This window comes from Cloeon dipterum, chromosome 1 (genome assembly GCF_949628265.1).
Source record: "Cloeon dipterum chromosome 1, ieCloDipt1.1, whole genome shotgun sequence".
NCBI classification, from domain to species: domain Eukaryota; kingdom Metazoa; phylum Arthropoda; class Insecta; order Ephemeroptera; family Baetidae; genus Cloeon; species Cloeon dipterum.
In genome coordinates this window covers 17,979,586-18,003,441 of record NC_088786.1, presented here as the reverse complement: position 1 = coordinate 18,003,441, position 23,856 = coordinate 17,979,586, and the positions used below count along the sequence as shown (strand labels likewise).

The 23,856-nt window shown below is 37.5% G+C and overlaps 4 protein-coding genes and 2 long non-coding RNA genes across 6 annotated transcripts in view; 5 read left to right on the top strand and 1 right to left on the bottom strand.

Moving 5' to 3' along the window:
* Nucleotides 1-23,856, bottom strand: part of LOC135934237 (leptin receptor gene-related protein) — a 73,895-nt gene that overhangs the window by 17,129 nt on the left and 32,910 nt on the right. The gene's annotated exons all lie outside the window — the stretch shown is intronic.
* LOC135948290 (macrophage mannose receptor 1-like) lies at nucleotides 196-10,383 on the top strand. Its single transcript, XM_065497534.1, has 30 exons — nucleotides 196-205; nucleotides 260-978; nucleotides 1,047-1,080; nucleotides 1,153-1,220; nucleotides 1,274-1,376; nucleotides 1,426-1,682; nucleotides 1,740-1,796; nucleotides 1,857-1,890; nucleotides 1,942-2,009; nucleotides 2,065-2,167; nucleotides 2,227-2,477; nucleotides 2,537-2,627; nucleotides 2,683-2,847; nucleotides 2,902-3,125; nucleotides 3,184-3,234; nucleotides 3,427-3,460; nucleotides 3,523-3,587; nucleotides 3,651-3,759; nucleotides 3,810-3,940; nucleotides 4,157-4,216; nucleotides 4,267-4,300; nucleotides 4,352-4,413; nucleotides 4,464-4,566; nucleotides 4,620-4,858; nucleotides 4,915-4,968; nucleotides 9,548-9,646; nucleotides 9,696-9,798; nucleotides 9,857-9,974; nucleotides 10,032-10,146; nucleotides 10,201-10,383. Exons 1-30 carry the CDS (start codon nucleotides 196-198, stop codon nucleotides 10,213-10,215), a joined length of 3,576 nt encoding a protein of 1,191 aa, XP_065353606.1. The 3' UTR covers nucleotides 10,216-10,383.
* Nucleotides 6,774-8,940, top strand: LOC135934679 (C-type lectin domain-containing protein 141-like). Its single transcript, XM_065476598.1, has 13 exons — nucleotides 6,774-6,837; nucleotides 6,943-7,016; nucleotides 7,078-7,129; nucleotides 7,187-7,308; nucleotides 7,368-7,413; nucleotides 7,664-7,914; nucleotides 7,979-8,012; nucleotides 8,071-8,138; nucleotides 8,189-8,291; nucleotides 8,342-8,595; nucleotides 8,648-8,707; nucleotides 8,761-8,794; nucleotides 8,849-8,940. The coding sequence occupies exons 2-13, from the start codon at nucleotides 6,969-6,971 to the stop codon at nucleotides 8,938-8,940; spliced, it is 1,164 nt and encodes a 387-aa protein (XP_065332670.1). The 5' UTR covers nucleotides 6,774-6,837; nucleotides 6,943-6,968.
* Nucleotides 11,240-11,549, top strand: LOC135939386 (uncharacterized). Its single transcript, XR_010574739.1, has 3 exons — nucleotides 11,240-11,279; nucleotides 11,333-11,427; nucleotides 11,480-11,549. It is a non-coding gene; the product is annotated as an uncharacterized LOC135939386 (long non-coding RNA).
* Nucleotides 11,878-12,810, top strand: LOC135934212 (uncharacterized). The gene is made up of 3 exons (XR_010574084.1): nucleotides 11,878-12,583; nucleotides 12,638-12,705; nucleotides 12,757-12,810. It is a non-coding gene; the product is annotated as an uncharacterized LOC135934212 (long non-coding RNA).
* On the top strand, nucleotides 14,761-18,011 carry LOC135948214 (uncharacterized). Its single transcript, XM_065497415.1, has 16 exons — nucleotides 14,761-14,863; nucleotides 14,910-15,136; nucleotides 15,590-15,698; nucleotides 15,748-15,853; nucleotides 15,908-16,028; nucleotides 16,082-16,141; nucleotides 16,201-16,234; nucleotides 16,285-16,346; nucleotides 16,401-16,503; nucleotides 16,881-17,113; nucleotides 17,169-17,222; nucleotides 17,275-17,373; nucleotides 17,430-17,532; nucleotides 17,589-17,703; nucleotides 17,757-17,871; nucleotides 17,927-18,011. The coding sequence occupies exons 1-16, from the start codon at nucleotides 14,761-14,763 to the stop codon at nucleotides 17,939-17,941; spliced, it is 1,659 nt and encodes a 552-aa protein (XP_065353487.1). The 3' UTR covers nucleotides 17,942-18,011.

Sequence of the window (23,856 nt, the reverse complement as noted above, 5' to 3'; positions counted from 1 at the left end):
AAAACGTATAGTTAAAACTAATTTGATTCTTTCTACTAATAATTCTTAAATTTAAATGAGACAGAAAACTTCAAATAATATAGTTCATACTACATCAAGCAGCGCAAAAAACAATGCAGTCACAGTTGGTAAAAAATCATTTACGAGAGAAATGTAACATTTAATTCGTTTCCCCTTTTAGAGAGTGGCGGAAAAATGTTGGAAGGTAATTAATTAAAAAATGCGGTGCCAAAAGAAATCTTATATCAAACTAAAAAAGCGGGTGGAACCACCAGTGGAGGAATACAAAAAATCACGCAAATTACTGATATTGGATCAATAAGCGGAGTAACCATAAACACAATCGAGGTTTCCTGGAATTGGGACCTTTCAACCTCAATCGAACCCGTCAATAATGCCGACGGCTCTGTGGTTGAGCCGTCCACCGAGAGTACTACTCTGCAGCAAGTCGGAGGACTAACGTCGACAGGAGCAGCGGTGCCAGGAGAGACAGCGTTGCAGAAAGAAACCAGCTCTATAATTGGCACAATATCTCAAGTTGGTATATCCATATCGACGTCCAAGCAATTGGCGTTGACCAGCATCACCACAAATTCTGGTGGAACAACAGCAGCCCAGCCAATTGCTGGTGGTTTGGTCCTCAGCACAACAACAGCCACAGGCACCCCCTCAGCCGTTGGTGTAACGACAAAGGCGTTGACGATTACAACAACGCCAGCAGGAGCCACAAAACAAGCATACACAGCTACGACGATCAAAGGTTTTGCCGCGTCACTGACTTCAACAGCAATCTTGACGTCCATCAATAAAGGGACGAGCGTCACTATTAGCACCTTAAAACAAACTACCACTACAACAACAAGGCCAACCTCGACGTCAACCTCCACAACAACAACAACAACAACAACTACAACAACAACTACAACAACAACCACAACTTTGAGGCCTCCGTGTTTACCATATGGTTGCAGTGTGAATGTAATGTTTATTTAACGAAGATTGTTTTACATATATTTATAATTATGTTAAAATTTTACAACATCTAGACTGAAAATCTCAATGCAAATGGAATAGTGGATAGTAAGAGATTTTAATTTGTTCGATAATTAGTTTAATGAGCTATTACAAAATTGCAAACTACTATATTTACAGCTACTAAACTTGTCGATGCCAAATCCCAACAAGCTTGTGACAGACTATATGTTTTCAGCGCAGCCCTGGTACAATTTATATCATCAATATTTATATTTTCAAATCGTTTCTGGATATATAGCGAAACTGGACTTCTGCGGCAAGCTACTGTTGTTCACTTGGGATGCAGATGCTTAGCATTGAAACGAAGGAAGAATTGATTTGTATTTCCGACCTAATCAATAGTAAATAATATAGCTGTTTAAAATAACAAAATTCATAATTAAAACTAAGGCATTGATGGTGCTGGTCTACCTGGAGAATACTTCACTTCAGGGTCTGACTATCAGATCTCCAACAAATTCATTTGGTGCACTTCTAACTTCACGTCACTTGGGACGAATATTTATTGGTCCACGGGAGAGCCAAGCTTTACAAGTTTTCAAGGCGCAGAGGAAGATTGCGTTTCGGTTCAGCTGAATGCTGGACAACCGAAAAGAATTACTTTGAAAGATGTTGAATGCACTGCCAGTAAATATGTCATCTGCGAGGTACGGATAAAATTAATAATAATAATTATTTTGGAGACATTAAATTTTCATTTCGAGGTGCCTGTTCCAACCACCACCAAGCCTCCGTGTTTAGCTTACACCTGTGCCAAAGACGTACTGCTTTAATATTTGTATTTGATTTTTCGAATAAAATTAAATAAATGACATTTTCAGACAAAAATTCTTGACGCTGATGATTTAATCTTGTGTAAAAATATAAAGTTTGGAAATAATCATTTATTGTATTTTTTTTATATAGCTAATGTGAGCCTTCCTGGATTTCTTCGAATAGCTTGTGGGAGGATGTACTTCTTCAGCACCGCAGCTGTATGATTTTAATTATTTTAATATGTTTTTGATAAACGACTAAAACAAATTCAAGACTGACTGGGCTACTGGGGCGATGGAATGTTGCAAAATGAACATGTATTTAGTGGCACTGGAAACTGCTGCTGAAAAAGCTTGTTTGGACAATGTATTCACAAGTATACAACAAAGCATAAATATATAGACAGAATTTCAATTTGTTTACTCGGACTTGCAGTAAAAAACTACGGTGTAGGCCTGAACATTAACTTCTGGACTGGTCTGAGTGATCAGAACCACGAGGGGCTATTTACATGGTGCACTTCCCCCAGGGGCGGAAGTGTGGTTAACAGCCAATTTTTCCCTTCTCCGCAACCAGACAACGCGGGAGGTGGAGAAAATTGCGCACATGCTTATTTCCCTAATAATGGACCGGTCAGTAACTATAACGACGCCGCTTGCACTGCCAATGCTAGATATGTCTGCGAGGTAATTTATTTTTTTATTTGACTCGCCAAATTTTATTGATTCGAATGCACTGAAAACAGACAGCCGCTCCAGATTGCTCCTTTCCCCAGTGCCCGCAGTACACCTGCACGAGGGACTCTGCCAAGGTGGCTCTTTCAAAAGCGTGGAAATGTAAATTGACTATTTATGTTTCGTCAAATCGGAATGAATTTTGATAAATAAACAGCAGGACCAAACGGTATCTTCAGGAACTCATGTGGGCAACAGTACTTTTTCAGTTCTGCAATTGTCACCTTTGCTGACGCACTTGCAGAGTGCTGCAAGTATGGCTTAAAACTCGCCAGCTTTGAAAGCAAAGAGGAAATGGACTGCATTTTTGACACAAATAGCGGTATTAAAAAAAACATGATTTTGTTTCTTCAATAACCTGTGAAAATTATTTTAGCTGAAATAAGGATCTCATCTGGCTACTGGACCTCAGGGACAAGTGCAGGTTTTGGCTGCGAATTCACCCACGGCTGGTGCGGAAGCAATAAGCTAGCCCAAAATTTAACCTGGTCTCCATCAGAGCCAAGCGATCCTTTAGGAGAAAGATGCTTGGAGTACATTTCAAGCACTGGCACCTTCAACGATCTCCCCTGCGCAGCCAATCGAACGTTTATTTGCGAGGTTATTAATTTGATTCCAAATTAAAAGTCGGAAATATGAAATTTTATCGATTATTTAGGGAAATGTTCCAGAGTGCACGCCAAGCTGTCCAGCCACGTGTGAAAAAAACGTAATTCAGATTCATACGACAAATTTGTTGAATATCAAAAAATCTAACTAACTTTTGGTAGTGTAGGCACCTGGCACCTTTTAGTAATTAGTTAACTGTTGTAATACCTGCAATAACGAGTTTTATTTGTATAATTACCAAATGCTTTGAAAATTAATTGATTGATACGAATATATAAGTACATATTTTTAGCTAGCACTTTTCAACAGTGAGAACCGATTGATCAGTAGGTTTTCAGTTCCAAATTGGGTTTTATTTAATGCATATTTTACACTTTACCTTCCCCAGAAGTTGCCACTTACGGTACATGGTACACAACTGCAGACACAACATACCTTTTTGGCTCTAGCAATGTAAGAAGAAGTTCATCTCATAAAATATTTAAGTAATCAGTGTACTATTTAATTGCGTTTAAGGTGACGTTTGCTCAAGCGCACAGTGTTTGCTGCAGCATTGGAATGAAACTGGTTTCAATCGACACAGTGGAAAAAATGGAGTCTCTGATTAAAATAAAAAATTCCATTTGTGAGAAAATAAACATTCATCATTATGTGCATGCTCTTATTTAATTTAAGTTCCCTGGACGCCGGAATTACATTTCTGGACGAGTGGATCCTCAGCCGACTGCGATTACCGCTTCAAGTGGTGTGGTTCGGGTGTTCGATTTCACAGGAATGACTCAAGATGGCAAATCCACAGCTTTTGCGCAAGTGAAAAGTGAATAATGCAGTCATTAGGTTGCGGTCTCGTCCATATTTGCAAACTCCTGATCAAACTTGCGTGGAATTTGTCTCGACAAGTGCCACAACCGGTTATTTCAATGATGTAAAATGTTCGGATCTTTATTACTACATTTGCGAGGTACATTTACCTTTACTCAAAATAAAAAGTTCAAAGATTAAGCCAGTTGAAATTTTAATAGGCACCAGCTGAGCCAACCTGTAATTCAGTTGCATGCAGAGACGTTAAGTGTGACGTTGATGTAAAAAAATACAGTTCCCTACAAATTTATAATATTAATTGGACGAATAGCCTACTAAATATTTGCAATCAATTGCTTGGAAGGGTAAGGAGAAAGTTGCTTTCAAAGGGGAAATATCTTTTATGGTTTTTGTAGATAGCTCCGTTGGGGAATTTAGGAGCGTTTGCGGCCGCCAGTACTATCTGCACCGTGTCCCGGCAAGTTTTGTAAAATAATCTAAATTCAGACTCTGATTATTTTCAATCAGGTAACATACGACAGTGCCAGACTTTATTGCTGCCAAATGGGTCTAGAGCTTTTCTCCATCGAAACAGTTGCAGAATATCAGTGTTTTGCAAATAACCCCTTCAGTAATAAAATCTAATTTAATTTGGTGGATGACGAAGAAGAAATATTTAAATAGATGTAGCAACGCCTTGTCTTGTTTGGACTTCTGGCTACTCAGACGGGATCGGTTGCGAGAAAAACTGGGGCTGGTGTCCATCGGGAATAAATATGTCGATCGGAGTTCCATGGGCTGCCGGTGAGCCTAACAGCCTTTTGCCGACAGACAAATGCTCCTTTATACAATTCAACACGGGAACGGTTCCTCTGTCCATGTTCGACTACGATTGTGATTTAACGCGTTGGTTCATTTGCGAGGCATATCATCAAAAGCAATTTTTTTCGCCGCAATTAACAATTTCAAATTAAAAAAGGGGGCAGTTCCAGAATGCAAGCCATCCTGTCCGGTTAAGTCGTGCTCAAAGGACGTAATTTTATTGTGCATTTCAGTTTTCATTAATTTTCCTAATTTTAAAAATTTCTTAGCTGGCTCTGTTCGACAATAGCGGCAAGATAATATCTCCTAGCCAGTACGGTGCATGGAGAGATACTTGCGGAAGGAGATATTTATTCAGTACAACAAGTGTATGTGTTGTACACAAGCATACTTTTGATAAATATCAATTACATAATTTGTTCAGACGGACTATATCAGCGCGTATAAGGTGTGCTGCAGTCTCGGGATGAATTTGCTAACTCTTGAGACGAATGCTGAAATGGATTGTCTCACAACTCTTAATAGTGGTGAGACTTTCAGTGAAGTTAGAGAAATTAAAATACAATTGTTCCTCAGGTGACATGAAGTACAACAAATACTTTTACACAAGTGCAAGCTCACTTGACTGCCGTAACCGCTACGAGTTTTGCCCTGATACTGGAATTGTAATAGCTCCAAATGACACCAGATGGTACGTACTGTTGGTACTGTTAAACAACCTACATGCCAATGAATACCTGTCTTTATAATAAAGGATGCCTGGACAACCCCAGATTGGAGAAACTGCGCTAATGATTATGCTCAGCCCAGGGTCTCCTACTTATTTCGGAGATAACATGCAAATTGCGAAGTATAACTTTATTTGCGAGGTTTGATAGAAGTAATCTGAGCTGGACTGATGAATAACTATAAAATTTCTTAGGGGCCCGTAATATAACTGTCGGCATAAGAAGCAAACAGTAAATTTTTCTTTTGAATTTGAATAAAATGTGAGATTTAAATTTTAAATTGGGTGCGTTTAATTGCTTTGAACGGTATTTACAGCAGGATTATAAAATTAAATGAGTATTAACTTTGTTACTAAAACTGGAGGTGTAAGCCGGCTAATTTTTGGTCAACCGACAGCCGCCATGAATATGGTCAAGCTGCGCCAGCCGCGCCAAATACCAACCAAAATTAAAAAGTTGCTGAGAAAACAAAATTGGAATACAGCTCTTAAGGCCATCAAGCACTTTCAAACATCCCTTAAAAATTGTAAGCTGCGTCAGCCGCAGCCGCCGGCCCAAAATTCGGTTGCAGTCGGTTCAGCCAGCCGCCGCGCCAAAATCACGCAGCTCTGAGACCTCTAATCAAAAATATAAGACACTCTTTGACCTGCTACTGACCGGCGAGGCGCCATGACCAGGCGTCTGGGACGACAAATCAAGTACTACTCGATGTACTGAAATTGGCTTTTCTTTTGAAAGCGTGAAACGAGCAAGGAATGTCCGTCCACATGAGGATAATTCAAGAAACATCTTTTATACTGGATGCTGTAGATGTTAAACAGATTTATTTAATTCTAATTGATGTGATTTCTTTATTAATCTGTAACTTGCGTTGCAACATAATACCGTCATTTTAATATCACATATGTTTATTATTTGTTTAGTGTTCATGCGTGTTTTTTTCAGAGCAATTGTTGTTCTAAAAAATTATCTATTTCAAACCTTTGGAGCTCAGGAAGGAACGTTAGGGGGACTCTAATCACCGAAACATAAAAAAGGGAATTAAATTTTGATCGTGAAGAGGATATATTATCAGTCGTATTTATTTAAAGTGAACACGAGGCAAATAAAGCACAAATTATTGAATAGAATTTGATCTTTAAAATTTATCACACGCAGTAACAAAAATGGAATAGAGAACATGAAAACTTTTCGACGGCAAATCAAAACGGAAACAACAACTATACGTAAGTCCGGGCCTGCAGCATCCGCTGAGTGAATTTTTCACTCATAAACGTGCACATTTGAAAAATACAACTCTCACTCTGTATTTCTCTTTCAGATTGAAACTGATGTAATATTTAACCATTTTGGTAAGTGAGTTTTCTATTTTGTTTTGTTCCGTTTTAATTAGTTAATTCTAATAAACATATAATAATCAGTGTATGATACTAATATTTTTGTGTTGCACAAAACAGAACATACCGCTGTGAAAAAGATTATTATGTGGACTGCTCTTCTTCCTTCCTTGATTGCGATGTGCACGTTCAATGTAACTGATTTGTTAATCAGGATGAAATTTTTCTACGAAAACATTCTATCGCATTTCTTAGATCGAAACATCTGCAGTAATCCCTTCAATCGTAAAAGTGAAGTTTATAAGAAGTATTTCAAGAGAGAAATTAAAGTTGAACAATTCTTTATATTTAGCGTGATTTGCAGTTCGGAATACGCAGCAACGTAGGATATTCATTGAAAAATGCTGCGCAGATTCTATAAGTCACTGTGACTTAAAGAACACGACAGAGTACATCAGCACTATATCCGCGACCACAAAATTAAATGTAAATGCTATATGGAACCAAGAAAAATAAAACTTTATATGACATAATTTTTTTCTCAGAAGAACACGCCTGCAGTAGGGATGAGTTCCCTTGTCAAAGAAACAGGTAATTTTGAAAATTAACCTTTAAGTAAAGAGACGTTTTAGTCTCGCACTGACCGATATGATTGTGACAAAAGGTTAACACCCTTTATATCGATTAAGAAGATTAAGTAAATTCAGCGTGCTTTCTGCGCACTGCTAATAAACAAAAATCTGTTTTTCTCTGTTTCCATATAACAATCTAAGCTTTAGAGCTTACCACTAAATAATTTTTATGAATCTACAAAGAGATATTAACATGTACTCACTTACAGTGACTACTGAAATTTCTTCAACGGCACTAGGAACCACAGCAACTTCCACTGTTGCAACCACAGCATTAACGTCATTGTCAACCTCCACAACCACCACGACTCCGACAACAACAACAACAACAACAACAACCACGACTCCCACAACAACAACAACAACAACAACAACAACAACAAAAACAACAACCACTACTACCATAACAACAACGACGACGACATTACCACCATGTATTCCCTTTACCTGCCAACCAAATGTAAAATCGTAATTTTTAAAAAAATAACTCATTTTATAGCTTTTTACAAATTGAAAAAAAACAGGCTACAAAGCTTGACTCAAAAGGACTGGTTGACCGTACTTATACATTTAAATGAAATTTAAAATCTATTTATTTTTTTCTTTAATTTATTAGCAAAAGCAGTCACGAACGGATTCTTAAAAGTTGCTTGCGATCGACTCTACCTGTTCAGTGTGGACAAGGTTAATTTTTCGCAATTGCACCCTTCCCCCAATGATATTTTAACGAACAGAAAACGTGGGCTGAGGCTGCCTCTGAATGTTGCTCGTTTGGGATGTCACTAATCACTGTGGAGTCGTGGCAGCGCCTATCGTGCATCTCCGATTTGATGAACAGTTAAGAAAAGATAAAATATTTTCTCGGGATTGCTGATGGATGGTATTAGGTGGCGATGGCTCTGGGCTCGCGGGAGAATATTTAACTTCGTTGAGCGACTATCAGAAGGAGGGCACGTATATTTGGTGCAACGGAAACAACACTGTCCTGGGCAACCTGACGTGGAATTCCAGAGAGCCAAGCGGAAAGAGCGCCACAGGTCAAGAGGAAGATTGTGGTTCTATCACCATCGGACCTGGGCCGGTGAATAGCAATGTTCTAAGCGACATTGATTGCGCTACAGTTAAACAATACATTTGCGAGGTGAATTTTTGGTTGGTTAGCTGAAATCAAGAATTAAAGTTCTCATTAATAGACGCCTGCTGTACAAACATGTAATTCATATTCTTGCCAGAACACCAGTTGCACAGTAGACGTATCTGACCTTTCCTTGCTTACCAAATAGCATTACTAATAAGATAATTTTAGCCTGTTAAACGTGCGCAATCAATTGGTTGGAAAGGTTATCACAATGTTATAGTTGCAACTACGTGTTTTAATGCACCTTTAATTGCAGACAGCTCCGTAGGAGAATTTAAAAGTGTGTGCGGCCGCCAGTATTATCTGCACCGTATTCCGGCAAGCCTCTCAAAACTTGCTAGAAATTAAAACTATTCCCTAAGTTTTGAAACAGGTTTTTTACAATGATGCTGTCAATTATTGCTGTCAAATGGGCCTGGAGATGTTGTCAGTCGAAACTCCAGCAGAAGCACAGTGCCTGGCGCGCAATCCATTTAGTATAAATTAGGAATTATCATTCCAATTAACTATTAGCATTGTGCAAAATGTTTTACAGATTTTAATTTTCAATGCTATATCTGGACCTCTGCTTACTATTCAGACGAAATCGGATGCAAGAAAAACTGGGGCTGGTGTCCGTCTGGGATAAATATATCGATCACAGTTCCATGGGGTGCAGGCGAGCCTAACAGTCTGGACAAGTGCACCTACATACAATGGGACGCGGGACCAGCCGCAGGACCAGCCCCACTTTCTATGTTTGACTATAATTGTTTTTATACGCGATGGTTCATTTGCGAGGTATTGTGTATTATTATCAAGCAATTTAATCACAACTTAAAACTCTTCATCAAAGGGTTCGGTGCCGGAATGCAAACCTACTTGTCCTGTGAAGACATGCACTAAGAATGTAATGGCCTATTTTGTTTTTTAATATTTTGTTTTTATAAAAAGTCATCAATAAATAATATTGCAGTCAACTTTATTCGATACCAGCGGCAAATTACTTTCCTCTAATCAGTATGGTGCTTGGAGAGACACTTGTGGGCGAAGATATTTATTCAGCACAGCAAAGGCATATTATTTTAATTATTTAATTTTTATCATTCGCGCAATAAATACAGGCAGATTATGTCAGCGCTTATAAAACATGTTGCAGCCTTGGAATGAATTTGTTGACACTTGAGACGAATGCTGAAATCGATTGCCTTACAACCCTTAATGATGGTGACAGTTTTATGTTTGTTCAGGATATAGGCTCAAATTTACTGATCCATTTTCTCAGCGGACATGAAATACAATAATGTCGATTTTTTAACAAGTGCAAGTTCACTGGACTGTAAGAATCGATACGAGTTTTGCCTTGACACTGGAATTGTTATTACTTGCAATGACACAAGATGGTAGGTAGCCAGAATAGCGGCAATAATCCGTAATTTTGAGTTAATTTATTTTGAAAGGAATCCTGGAGAATGCAACCCAGGAGAAACGACTCTAATGTTGAAATTGCGAGTTGGAAATACTTCACGATTTACAGATTTGCTTCAAACTGCATCGTTCAACTTTATATGCGAGGTTTGCAAATTATTTTCATAAACTTTGATTTAATAAACATATATCATCATTTAGGGACCTATAGTGTAATCATCTGTATGAAGAGGAAAAGGAAAATCAATATTCACGTGTACTGCGTGAACAACTTTTTTAGCTTGAATATTACTAAGGGAAAGCTTAAGTAAAATATTGCACACATGTTTGAAAAAAGATTGACTTAAATGCATTTTCTTTCAATAAATTTGAAGATTGAATTAATTGGTGTTCGTTACTACCTGACGCGTGCTTTTCCAAAGTCGTACTGATCTAGTAAAAATGTAAGCAAAATCCTCCTAAAAACACGCAGCTGAGACCTCAAATTAAAATGATAAGGAATGTCCGTCCACATTAGGATAATTCAAGAAACATCTTTTTTACTGTATGATGCAGATGTTAAACAGATTTAATCCTAATTGATTTGATTTCTTTATTATTCTTTAACTTGCTTTGCAACGTATTACCGTCATTTTAATATCATATATATATATATATATATATATATATATATATATATATATATATATATATATAATATTTGTATAGTGCTCATGAGTGTTTTATTGCAGACCAATTGTTCTTCTAACATTTATCTATTTCAACCCTTTGGGACTCACAAAGGAACTTAGGGTGAGGGGGGGGGGCTCTTATCACCGAAACATAAAAAAGGGAATTAAATTTTGATCGCGAAAAGGATAATTATCAGTCAGAAAATAAAATAAAAAGTAGCTGCCTAGGGAGACAGACAAGCACACTTAAAATGTGTGTTTTAATTAGTTCCCAAGTCTCAAAAGTTGTTAAGTGCTCGCGTATTATTTGTATTCCTGATTATTCACATGTAAAACATACTTGGAAATTCCGTTCGATTGTAATTTCCTGTTCCTATCGGCACGTATTTCCCAGCTTTTTAAGGTTATGTTTATCGTTCTGCAGTGAAGCTCATGACTAGACCCGACATGCAACTGTTTAGTGTTTTGTTAATAAGCGCCTTCTGCTTTGAAAGTGTAATTTAAATATTTTCAAAGGTTTATTTGTTAATATTTACTTTTAACTTCTTCAGATTTTGCTAAGTGTGGGGATGTTAGAAAAGAATATAGTGAAGATCACTATTGTGAAAAGTTAAATAAGAAGTGCCGTTATTTGCTTAATATTATTTTTTAATAACTTTTAGAATTGCGTTTAAATGGCAGTCGAAGAGCATTTATTCGCAAGTGCTGTGGGACCCACCAATGCAACGTTGATTCCAAATCATCGCTCAACAATAAGGTGAACTGCTTGACTATGCATAAATCATTCAAATTAACACCGTTTATGACAGCCAACTAGGGTCAAACAGGGAACAGTATCCTTTCCAGGAGGAACGACAGTTGTCAACGCGAAGGGTAAATATGGTAAATATACAAGCCGAACCAAAGGCTATTCGAACAAGTTTTTAAAATACAAAATTGGTAATCATAGCTGACATCTCATCATTTAACCCTATTTTTGCAACGGATGACACGTACTCTGGCCTAAGTAAGAGTCTCTTTAGCAATAAACAAACTAAACAGATAATGATAAAATATTTTCAGCTGCAGATAGCTCATTGGGGGAACTAAGGAATCCATCCATTAAACTAGATCCAACAACCACCTCTTCAGAGCTAGGAATCAATACTACTGCAAGAAGTGGAGCTCCAGACAATTTGTCTCTAAACCCTGATCCGACAGCTGGTCAGGAGAGCATTGGAGACACAGGTTCGGGAAATACACTCGCAGTAGAAGTCATTTCAACAACCTTTGGAAAATCGGTCATTTCCACGAGTTATGCTGTTACAACTAAAGCTGGAGCTGCTAGCTCGAAGCAAGCAAGTACGACGCAAAAGGCAGGAGCTATGTTAGCAGCGTCGACTACTTCAAAGGCAGGTGCAACGCAGTCAGCTACGAAAGCTGGGTCGACCACAACAGCTAGTGCGACAGAGAAGACAACAGCTGGAGCAACAACTACTACAATCAAACTCGGCAATCAAATCCAAACTACAACCACGGCGAAAATTAATCCATACATGACAACGGCTTCTACCATTTTGACCGCAATAGTAAAAACATCTCTGACCACGACCACGATGAATCAAATCACGTCAACAGCACCAACAACAACTTCAACAACGAGGACGCCTTGTATTTTACACAGTTGCTCTGCAATTGTGAGTCACCGATTTTAACACACCTCTTTCTATTTTTCAATATTTTATTAATCTTGAATTTGGACTTCTCTTAAAAAAGTATTTTGTTGTTGTAATGAGAAGTAAGCATTGACATGGATTATTATAAAAAAAACTTCATAATATATAAAATCTTTGTCAACACTAAATCGAAAATTTGATGAGGGTTTTATTATTGATTACAGTCACAGAATTTAAATGCTGATGGAATTGTGGACAGTGAGTTCAAAAATGTATAATTTTTTTTATTATGGCACTTAATAAATTTTATAGCTTCTAAACTTACAAACGTATTATTCCAACAAGCGTGTGGTCAACTATATGTCTTTGACCAGAACTTGGTAAAACTTCAATGAATGAGAAATTCTGATGAAATTGAATTGATTCCATAGCGCAATTGGTCGGACGCCTCCAGCTTCTGCTGCTCGCTGAGCATGAAAATGCTGAGCATAAACACAAAGGAAGAGTTGCAATGCATTTCCGACTTAATGAACAGTTTGTTGTTTTTTCATATTTAGTGTTCTATAAATTAATTTAAAACCGCAATAATAAAAGGTGTAGATGGTGTTGGTCTTGCTGGAGAATATTTTACTTCTGGCTCTGACTATCAAAAGTCAGGCAATTTTGTTTGGTGTTCGGCGAATTTCTCTTTGATTGGTCCGCACTTATCCTGGTTTTCTGGCGAACCGAGCACATATGACTTTTACGGCGATGAGGAAGATTGCGTGTCGCTGCATCTGAGCACCGGGCTACCGACGAAAAATGCGCTTCGCGACGTAAAGTGTTCCGCAGAGAAGAAAGCAATTTGCGAGGTTCAATCAAATCATACGGTGTTTTATTTTGTCACAAATATACTAATTTAAATCTTTTAAAACCAGGTATCTGTGCCAACAACTACTCCAGCACCTTGCCTGGCTTACGCGTGCACAAAAAATGTATGAATTAAAATAATATTTTCCAATTTACACGCCATGCTTTATTTAACTGTTTGTATCTAGAGTGCAATTTTGGATGCTGATGATTATTTGCTGTGTAAAATCAATACACTATGCGGTATTGTTAAATTCATTAAAATTCTCAATTTCACAGCAAATGCGTCTCTATCTGGAGTACTTCGCATAGCATGTGGCAGGATGTATTTTTTCAGCAGTCAATCTGTAATATATACTATATATTTATTAATTTTGATGGCACAAACAAAAATGGCTGACTTTAAATAAGGTGTCGTGGACAACTGCTGCATCAGAATGCTGCAAACTTAACATGCAACTTATAACAGTCGAGACAGCCGAAGAGCAAACGTGTCTATCAAAAATGTTTGAAAGTATAAAATATTACAACTCGGAGGAACATAAAAATACTGACGAATATTTGGCAGAAAAAAATTACGGGACAAATTTAAATTTCATTGCTTGGACTGGAGGCAGTGACCAGTATCACGAAGGACAGTTTACCTGGTGCACGGCCAGCAGAGGACGTAATTTTAACAAGAGCTTTATTGCATTTTCTCCTGGGCAGCCGGACAATTACCAAAACAATCAGAACTGCATCCGAATGGAATATGCAAGCACAAGCGTCACCATACCCCAGTATAACGATGATTTTTGCACAACAAATCTTCAATACGTGTGTGAGGTACAACTGTATTCCATTATTTACTAATTATTTAGGGCCGCTGAAACCCAAAGATGTCAAACTTTTGACACTACATTAGAGCCTCTCCATTTCTCATCATTTGATACGTGAAAATATTTTCATTCAAAACCATCCAAAAGCAATTAAAATGATAAATATCACAAGGAATGTGCACCTTTTATCCAAAAATATTTTTCTTACAACCATGAAATTAGATGATTTTAAACTGTTTTCGAGATCTGTTCTTTCAAATCTCAAATTTTGGAGACTTCCATGGGTCTTAAAGCTGCAAGGTTAAGTTGAAAATTGTTTCCTGGATTGATGAATATTTTTAAAATTTGAATAAAATTTGACTTTTACGGTAGCGAGAGCATAGTCAACCATAAATAACGGGAACTATTCCTTTGGAAAATATGTATCTTTCATCTAACACACTATCAAAGAACTTTTCACGTCTCAAATATTCGGTTATGAATTCAAATAAAAAAATATTGATAAGCAATAACAATATTTTACTCATGAGCTGATATGCATTTGATTTTTGTGGGCAAAACAAGACCTTTGCACCTGAATGTCCTTTTCCGCAATGCCCTTCATACACATGCACTAAGGATGCGGCAAAGGTAGCGCTTTCGAAAGGATGGAAAAGTATTTGTATTAGTTGTATCAGCAGCTCGTTTGATCGATTCTATACTTCAGGCAGCCCGGAGGGCCAATTCAGGAGTGCTTGCGGACAGCAATACTACTTCAGCAACGTGACAATGACATTTGCAGAGGCACTCACTGAATGCTGCAAGTTCGGCCTCAAACTGTTGAGCGTCGAGACGACCGAGGAGCACAAATGCATTTTGGAGACTGTGAAAAGTATTATTTCATTCGCAATCTCAGCATGCTTGAACGGTTTCAAAAGCCGAGTTACGCTATTTCTCTGGCTACTGGACTTCTGGCACGAGCGCTGGGTTCGGCTGCGAATTCACTTGGGGCTGGTGCTCGTCGAGAAAGTTAATGGAAAATATAACGTGGAACGTAAATGAGCCAAGCGCTCCTGTGTCGGAGAGGTGCCTCGAAATCAATACGGCGGCGGGCTTTAACGACCTGCCATGTGACGCATCCGTGACCAGGAAGTTTATTTGCGAGGTAAATCATTGCCAATCGGCCACTGTTTGTGCTCCAATGATTTATTCATAAACTAGGGCCAAGTACCAGAATGTGTACCAACTTGTCCGGGCATTTGCGCAAAAAATGTAGGTTGTGTGCGTAAAAGAAAATTGTTATTTTAAAATGCCTTTTTAGAGTTCTCTATTCAACAGCAACGGCCAACTACTGGGTAAACATTAAGTAACAAGGATTGCTATAACAGAGAGGATTTTTTCTAAATTTCCTTTACAGTGAAAGTTTAATCGTTTGGCTATGAATTTTATATTTTAAGTAATTGATAAATTAATTTCAATTGTTAATATATTTTTTCCTGATAAGATGTTGCCACGTTTGGAACATGGAGGACAGTCGATGGACAAACTTACTTGCTGAGTTCTAAAACAGTGAGACTTGTTTTGCAAGGCACTTTTAAATTTGAAAATATTTCTGTAGGCTAATTTCAATGATGCTTTCGAATTTTGCTGTAGCATCGGAATGAGTTTAGTTTCAATTGAGACGGCAGCAGAGATGCAAGTTTTAGTCCAGATTGCTAGAAACATAAGTATTGGTTATTCTGTGCCCAAGTCTTTCAAATTAATATTTTGATTAAGGCAATGCTACACTTGACTTATATACAAGCGGGACTCAACTTGATTGTGAGTATCACTTTAAGTGGTGTGGCTCTGGGGAGCGATTCTACAGGAACGACACGAGATGGTGAGAATAATCATCATAATAATTAAAATTTGCCTATTGCTCAATTAAATATAGGCTTGCAAACCAACCAAACTACGTAAATGGTATCCAGAACTGTGCACGACTGGTCATTACAGCAACAAAAGCAGTCTTTAACGACCTAGACTGCGCTGCATTGCTTCCGTTTTTCTGTGAGGTTGACTACTGCGATAAAAAATGACTTGAAATATAGATTTATAACTTAATAAGGCACCAGCGGAACCGACATGCTCAGCAGTTGCTTGTCGAGATGACGAGTGCAATGTGGATGTGAGTGGGTCAAATTTTGTTAGTAAATTTAATAGAATCTGTAACATAATTGTTTGCAGCCAATGAAATACGTTCAATCAATTGCTTGGAAAGGTGAAAGACAGAAGTTAAAATTAAAAAAAATAATGTTCAAAGTTTCACAGATGCTCCAAATGGAATATTTAGAAGTATTTGCGGCAAGCAGTATTACTTCCAAAATGTTGTTGTAAAATATTAAAAACTTGTTTTGTTGGACACTCAATTTAAATGCTTCTGGCAGTATTCACAAAGGGAAGCTAAAGCAAGATGCTGTGAAATGGGAATGCAGTTGCTTTCGTTGGAGACAATCGAAGAATTCAATTGCTTCAAAAACAATCCGTTTGGTAAAATGTTTAATTATTTAATATAAACATGAACAGAACTGTCTATAGAGGCAATACAGATTATCCAAATACCTTTTAAAGAAAAAGGTGAAAGACACTCATAGGGAATTTTATTCTACAAAAATACTCAATGGCTCAAATTCCACACAGGAAGAGAACATGATGATTTTTTAGTAGTTTTATATTGAAAATAAATCCTAAGAATTAATTGTTACTCTTTATCACCCCAGTGTATCAAAATTTTTTAAATTTTCGTAGAATAACTGAAATTCATAGAAAAATATGGAGCCCACCACAAACCATTATTTTAAATTCACCAAGAAATTTTTAATAAAGGAAGCTATTTAAGAGAGAGTTTGATGTCGAATGACTGTTAGGGTTCAGTGCAGTGCATCAGTTGTGGACATCTGGTACAGCAGACGGAATCGGCTGCGAAAATATTTGGGGCTGGTGCAATTCCCGTCAGAATTTCTCGATCGGAAGTCCATGGAAACCAGGGCAGCCAAGCGGACTTCTGCTGGAAAAATGCGTCTATGTGGAGTTTGGGTTGAACACCGTGCCCTCATTACGTGCTTTTGATTGCAATAACCGTTTGTGGTACATTTGCGAGGTGCGTTTTCAAGAGTTTGAAATATATTATTGGCATAAAATCCTGACACCCTTAGGGCGATGTTCCTGAATGCAGACCTCAGTGCCCTATTAAAACCTGCAGCAAGAATGTTTGTAGCCGGGAGTAGCGGTTGAAATTGAAATAAATTCTTAATTCTGCAGGCCAGTTTGTTTGACAGCGGTGGCAAGATAATTACGCAGAGTCAATACGGGGAATGGAGGGATGTTTGCGGTCGGCGCTACTTGTTCAGTTCTGATACAGTACAGAGCATTTTTCCAGCTTTAAATGATCTTATTGCAAAAGCCTCTGTTTCCAGAACAACTACTACGGTGCATTTTCTCTTTGCTGCTCTTTAGGAATGCAGTTGCTGACTTTGGAAACGAACGAAGAGCTCGCCTGCTTGACGAAACTCAATGACGGTTAACATTTTTCCGAGTGCTTCTAGATTGTACATTAATTTTAAAGTCAAATTCAGGAGACATGAAATACTCAGGATATTTCTATTCGAGTGCTAGTTCTCAAGACTGCAGATCAGTTTTTCAGTTTTGTCCAGATACTGGGATTTATGTCTACTCCAATGACACTCGATGGTTGAGAGTAGTCATACGATATTTTGCAATTGTTGACCAAGTTTATTAAATAGGAATTCTGGGAATCCAAGCGGGGTCGAAGTATCATTGCTCCTGAACTTTATACCTGGATCACCGACCGGCTTTGCAGACCATGTGTTTACCGTTCTAACGCGGTACATTTGCGAGGTGAGAGGCATATCGTTTGATTAGAATAATGTAACAAAACTAGTATAATTTTCAGGGAGCAATCATTTGAAGCTCTTTCTGTGGGATTAAGGTTCATTTGGCGTTTGAAACATTTATTGCAAAATAAATAAACTAATGAAACTTACATCTTAAATTTTCTTCATTTTCAATTTTACAATACCTATTAAATTGTTCATGATGAATGCAAATTAGCACTGTCTGGAACACTTAAAAATATATCCTAATTGTTAGCAAAAACAATATTTAATTGCATTAGTGATGGCATGGATATAGAAACATGTTCTAACTGTGCTATGCTCTCATTAAGTATTGCATGAGCTTTAATTGATTTCTCCACTCATCTCCTGATCTCCTAGCCTCTGCAGCAGACTTTTATTCAAAATATACCAGTTGATAGGATATGCATGTCTTGAATAAAAACTTGTAATATTTAAAACTAGATTGGGAGATAAAAAAACAGTTTTAATAGCAATCAGGAAAATTGGCTTTCTCGTTTTTGTACAAACACAGAGGCCATGGCGGCGGTAAATACAGCTAATATAAGCTAAATATCACTAGGTGACTGCAACGCGCGCAGCACGGAAGCAATGCGAGTTGCATAATGTTATTCACAATTTGGTTGTGTTATTCAATCGCAATGTTTTTGGAGTGAGAGTTTTTGCAAAAGTCTCAAAAGCGACAAACCATAAAATAAACTATTTTTGAAGTTTATTCAAATACCATACCAAGCTGCTCGAGTGCAATACCGAGTTTTTGAACTAAGCTATATTGTAATTTTCTCTACAACTTCTTTTCCTCTGGCACTAACAATAAGTTCTATTAGAATGACACTATAGATGGTGCAAACACTTTTTTTTAAGAAATTGCAAGATGTGTAGAGAAAATCCGGCGAACCGAAGATTTTGGACGGACAGCAGTGATTCGACGTGTTTTCTCATTTTGGACCCTCGGCTATGAACGACATAATTCAAGTATGGCTGGCAGACGGAGTTAGCACCGATTCACTCAGTTACATTTGCGAGGTTTCATCTTTAATCCTCTTAAAGGCGATTAATCTTAAATTTTCATCCAGATGCCCGCAAAACTATGCACCTCTGCTACTTGCAACAATTATAACTGCACTATGGTGGCTGCTTTTATTCTTAAATACTTTTTAATTCCTTGTGTATAGCCTGCTAAAGCACGCCAAGTGACAGCAATGACTATGAGGATAATAACAATGTGCTCAAATTTAATGAGCATAAAAATAGAATCAGATAGGAATTTTCAAACGTTTCGTAGGAAAGTTTATTTCTATCATAAGGATTCGGTGAGTAAATTTACTTTAAAATATACATAGTAAACCAAAAAATCTCAAAATTAGAAAATAACTACAAAGATGCATAACGAATGCTGTAAGTTTGGGATGAAACTCGTTTCCGTAGAGATGAACGCTGAGTGTAAATTCATTCATAATGAGTTCAAATGTAATTAATTTGCATTAGAATTAAATTGGAATTCAATTTTTCAAAATAAAATCGTTTTAATTGGATCAGCTGCTGGATAGGAAGCTGGTACCGTGTGGACTTCAGGCACAATTGATGGAATCGGACGTTTCCGCTCTCCCAGCTGGTGTCCCGATGGAACCTTAATCAGCAAGAGCATACTATGGGGACCAGGGGAGCACAATGGGCCTTACACTGAAAGCTTTGTGAATATCTTCTCAAAAGGTGGACGACAACTTATCTCAATGATATAGGATGTGAATACTCGATTTGTTTTCTTTGCGAGGCATACATTTTGATCAATTTAGTTGGGTTGCATTGATATGATCCCAAAAATATTGGTGTATACACTAGCAAACTAACGGGAAATTTCTCAGGAGCAATGCTTATTTATTATTTATAAAGCAATCTGCCATTGGTTACTTAGGTTGGATAACCTCATCTGATGTGTGAGCATTCCTCTCATTCATTTCGCAATCTACATCTTCGAGTGTGAAAAATCGTATATGAAAGCCACACATGAAATACTTTTTGTGTGCATAAGTAACAATTGAAAGCGAGATTCTTGTGCGATCCACGTCCGAGAAATGACTAATCGAAAAGAGCAGCTTCTTGACATTGCTCTCCGCGCTGTGCTGAGCCAAGATTATTTTTTTCCAGCATTGTGCACTCGGCGTGCCCATCTGTCGTCCATTCCGCTACTTTATTAAGCTTGACGCTTATTTGATTACTTCTCTTCTTCCGGATTTCTGCGGCCAAATTAATATATTAGCTGTACAGGACCGAATTCAGACCGCTGCGTGTGAACACCATAATTAACCATCACGCAAATAACTGGCCACAGAATAATTTCCTGACGAACTGTACACTCTCGAATTTTATAAATCTCCAGTGCGTTTTTTCTGTGATTTAATATAGAGTTTTGCGGTTTCCTCTATTAATTGCCTGGAACGGGATTGGTATTGTAATATATACCTCTCACATGCCTTATTCCCGTGCAACACATAATAATTACATTTTAACTTTTTATTTCTTCATTTTTTCAGTACTTGATTCGAACTCATTTAGACAGAGGTGCGAAGTGATGCTTATTCCTCTGATGAAATTAATTTCTCCTCTCCGCTCACGAAGGCGTGCTTTTAATAAAAGGTTGTCAGTTTTAGCAGAAAAGGGGGCCTGAAGAGTAGGGATTTGCAAAAATAACCGATTTTTTTGCTAATAATAGTTAATTATTGTAACCAGGGTGCTATAAGCACAAAAATTATTTATTAATCGATTTAGAAGAGAATAATCCGTAAATAATTGGTTTCGGAACGCTCAACATTTATTTTTACATCCCCCACTTCCACCGGGGAAAGTCACTTGTTTCTTTTCCACTTAAAACGATTAATTATTAATTTCCTTGAGTAAAACTGACGGAAATATGACTGAATTTTTGGAAACATTTCTGCAATTTTTTATAACGGTAAACACGTCCACTGGATTTTCTGTGAATAGCGACAACTGGAAAAGGGCGCAAAGCTAAAATTTTGAAATAGAGGCTCCCCGGGAAAAATAAAGGCATGAGATGTGTTGCAAAGCGTAGAAAAATCGTTTAAAATCTTACGAATGCTCAAAAACCCATGATTCGTGCTCACTTGAAATACTTCAACATCATAGCGGCCATGGAAAAATAATCGATAATTGGCTTTACACATTCCTGATGAGAGATACAATTATTATTGCGGATAATCTTTATTTCCTTTCAATTAGGTTGGTAAGGCCTGATGGATTTAAAATCTTTTGCTTCACTCAGTGGAAAAATTTTCGAGGCCCTGGCTGACGATTGCTTACCCACTGCATAATAACGGACAGATCAAAAGTTGTCTGCTTTCAAACTGTTTTGGACGTAAATCAGTGATTATTATTTTCCGTTAATTGGCAAATGAAAAGAGTATGTACGTGAGCAACCGAAAGAATGTTGGCCGTTGGTGGGTAATGCGGGCATGTACCTGATTTCGAAATTAACTGACCCAGGTGCTAACCCTAGCAGATTTGCGGCTAATTGTCCCTGGCTTCCACCGCACGCAAAAAATATCAATTCGAGCAATTGGATTTTCCGACGTACGATGCAGTGTGAAGGTCGACTTGACTGATATTAATGCTCGCTGCTGAAAACGACCAAAACAAACCGCCACTCCATTTGCAAAGCGACTTTGCCCGAAGGTTGGAACCACTTCAAAGGTAATTGCGCTCTCGTGCGCACTGGTGCTTAATTGCCGCTACTAGATGGGTAATCGCCGAGTTACGATTATTACTGCTTGCAGCTGTGCGGCGGACACTTGCTTTAGCTAGTTTCCGTCACATCTGTACCAATAAATCTCTGCATGTGGCTTTTTGTTATTTCGCGATACCAATGCACACGCAGTGTCAATCACTCAATGAAGAATGAAGTGCTGGAGTGGAACAGGTGCCAATTAAAAAGTGATGAGAGCGCACTTCAAGATTGGAGGAAGGGCCGCTGCCACTTGAAAATTTGATACCCTTTCATCCCGTACAACTTTTAAGCAACCTAATGCACCTGTCTTGGCAAAGTTTTGAGGTGAGCCACAGCCTCTGGAATTGGGTACACTGGCAGCTAGGTTGATGCTGTTGTAGATGTAAATAATTATGGACTGCAGGAAAGAGTTGCGATATAAGAAAGGCAATGCGGATTCTAATATGGCTAATAAGTGTCTAATTATTTCAAGGGAGATTTTTTGTTTCTGTCATTTGTTATATTATATATATATAAAATATAAATTTTTATTTTTATTGTTCGAAAGAATTTGCGTTGCCTTCCTTAAATCGCAACTCTTACCTGGAGCTCATAATTATTTATAGGTTCCAGGGAATATTGGTAAAATCAGTGCACTTTCAAGCAGACAAAATGCTCAAACAAAAATTATTTTTTATTTTTTATTTTAAGTTAATGATTGATTACGTAATTTCCTATATATTTGTTTATTCTAACTTTAAAATTACATTACATAAAAAATAAATATATTGACAAGTCGGAATGTATGTTGATTACTAAATGCGTTAAATTAAAAAAAAAAACTCCAGGTTTCTATCGTAAAAAAAGGAAATTTGAGGTAAACCCATTAACACTCGTATTTACCGTATTTACATTACCCCACAAATCTCTAACATCTTCTTTTCATTTCAAAGGAAAGCGAGCGTATATGCATAGAATACTCGTAAAAATATCCATTTACTTTCCCCAATCCCTAGAAACAGAACTCATCTCAACAACAATCTGCAGCGAATTGTGCGTGTAATTAAGCATGCAACTTCACTTCTCCATCTGCAAGTAACTAACTTACTTAAATTTAACCTCATAAACGAACATGAAAGTGCTTTACCGGCTCTCATCTCATGACTCATGGCCAAATGAAATTCACAATTGAAGTCATGCTTGTTTCTCGCCTCCTTTGATAGCATCTCTTTGCTTTGGCACGTCGTAAATCTTAAAAATTGACACTTTCTCTTGTGTATTCTGACGAGTAAAGCGACAGGCCGGCTCTTGCCAAAGACTCGGTGCACTTTGAAGGTGATGCGTCGTGTTTGCACAGGTGACCGCACGCGGACGCGGCTTCTTCAGAGAAAATCTGATACGGCAAATTATGTTTTGAGCATCAAACATATGAGTGCTATTCACCCACGGAACACGAATGCACGATTTAAACATTTGCTAATACTTGTGAAAAGTAGGATTTTTAAATGGTGTATTCTTGCGATTTTTTATGAACAATAATACATAATTTTCTACAAGTCCGACAGACTTTGTTTACAATTCTTTGCTGGAAGGAGGTTAAATTATTAAATAAAAGATTCAGGCAGGATTTTGGATGCCTTGGACATTAGATGAAAAATGATTTTGGAGTTTTGGGCTATTTTCTTATTGCTAAAATCGCGAACTAAAACATTTCCACCACCGTACGTGATTCACATCAGGGAAGGCTTCAAGAATTAAATGGCTTCGCCAAAAACTGAAACATCGAAACCTAAGAGTTTCCATGTCAATGCGGCGAGATTGATCGCTTTTGCATTATATCCGCTGGCAATATTCCTTTTCTTGTTCTTATTTGCTTTAAAACGAACAAGCAAGAATATGCAAGGATAAAAACTTTGGTGTTTAATAAATGAAATTTTCCTTTTTAATTTGTTGTTTGATTATTTTTTAATAAATTAATGATTTAATAAAATTCTCTGAAATGTTATACCAGTCCCTTGTTCTTTGAAGTTGCATAACTGCAAAACAAGGAACTCGCAGTGCACTCGAACGGAAAGAGCCGCGTGAATTAATTTTATATCACGTCCGTCTTAACTTTATATTGGCGAACATAAGAAACGGACGAATAAAATATATGTTATTTAAGACGAGCTTAACTGCAATTATATCAACTTAATTCCTTTACGTGAAATTTCTGTGGTGTATTTAAATTAGATTGTGAAGCAA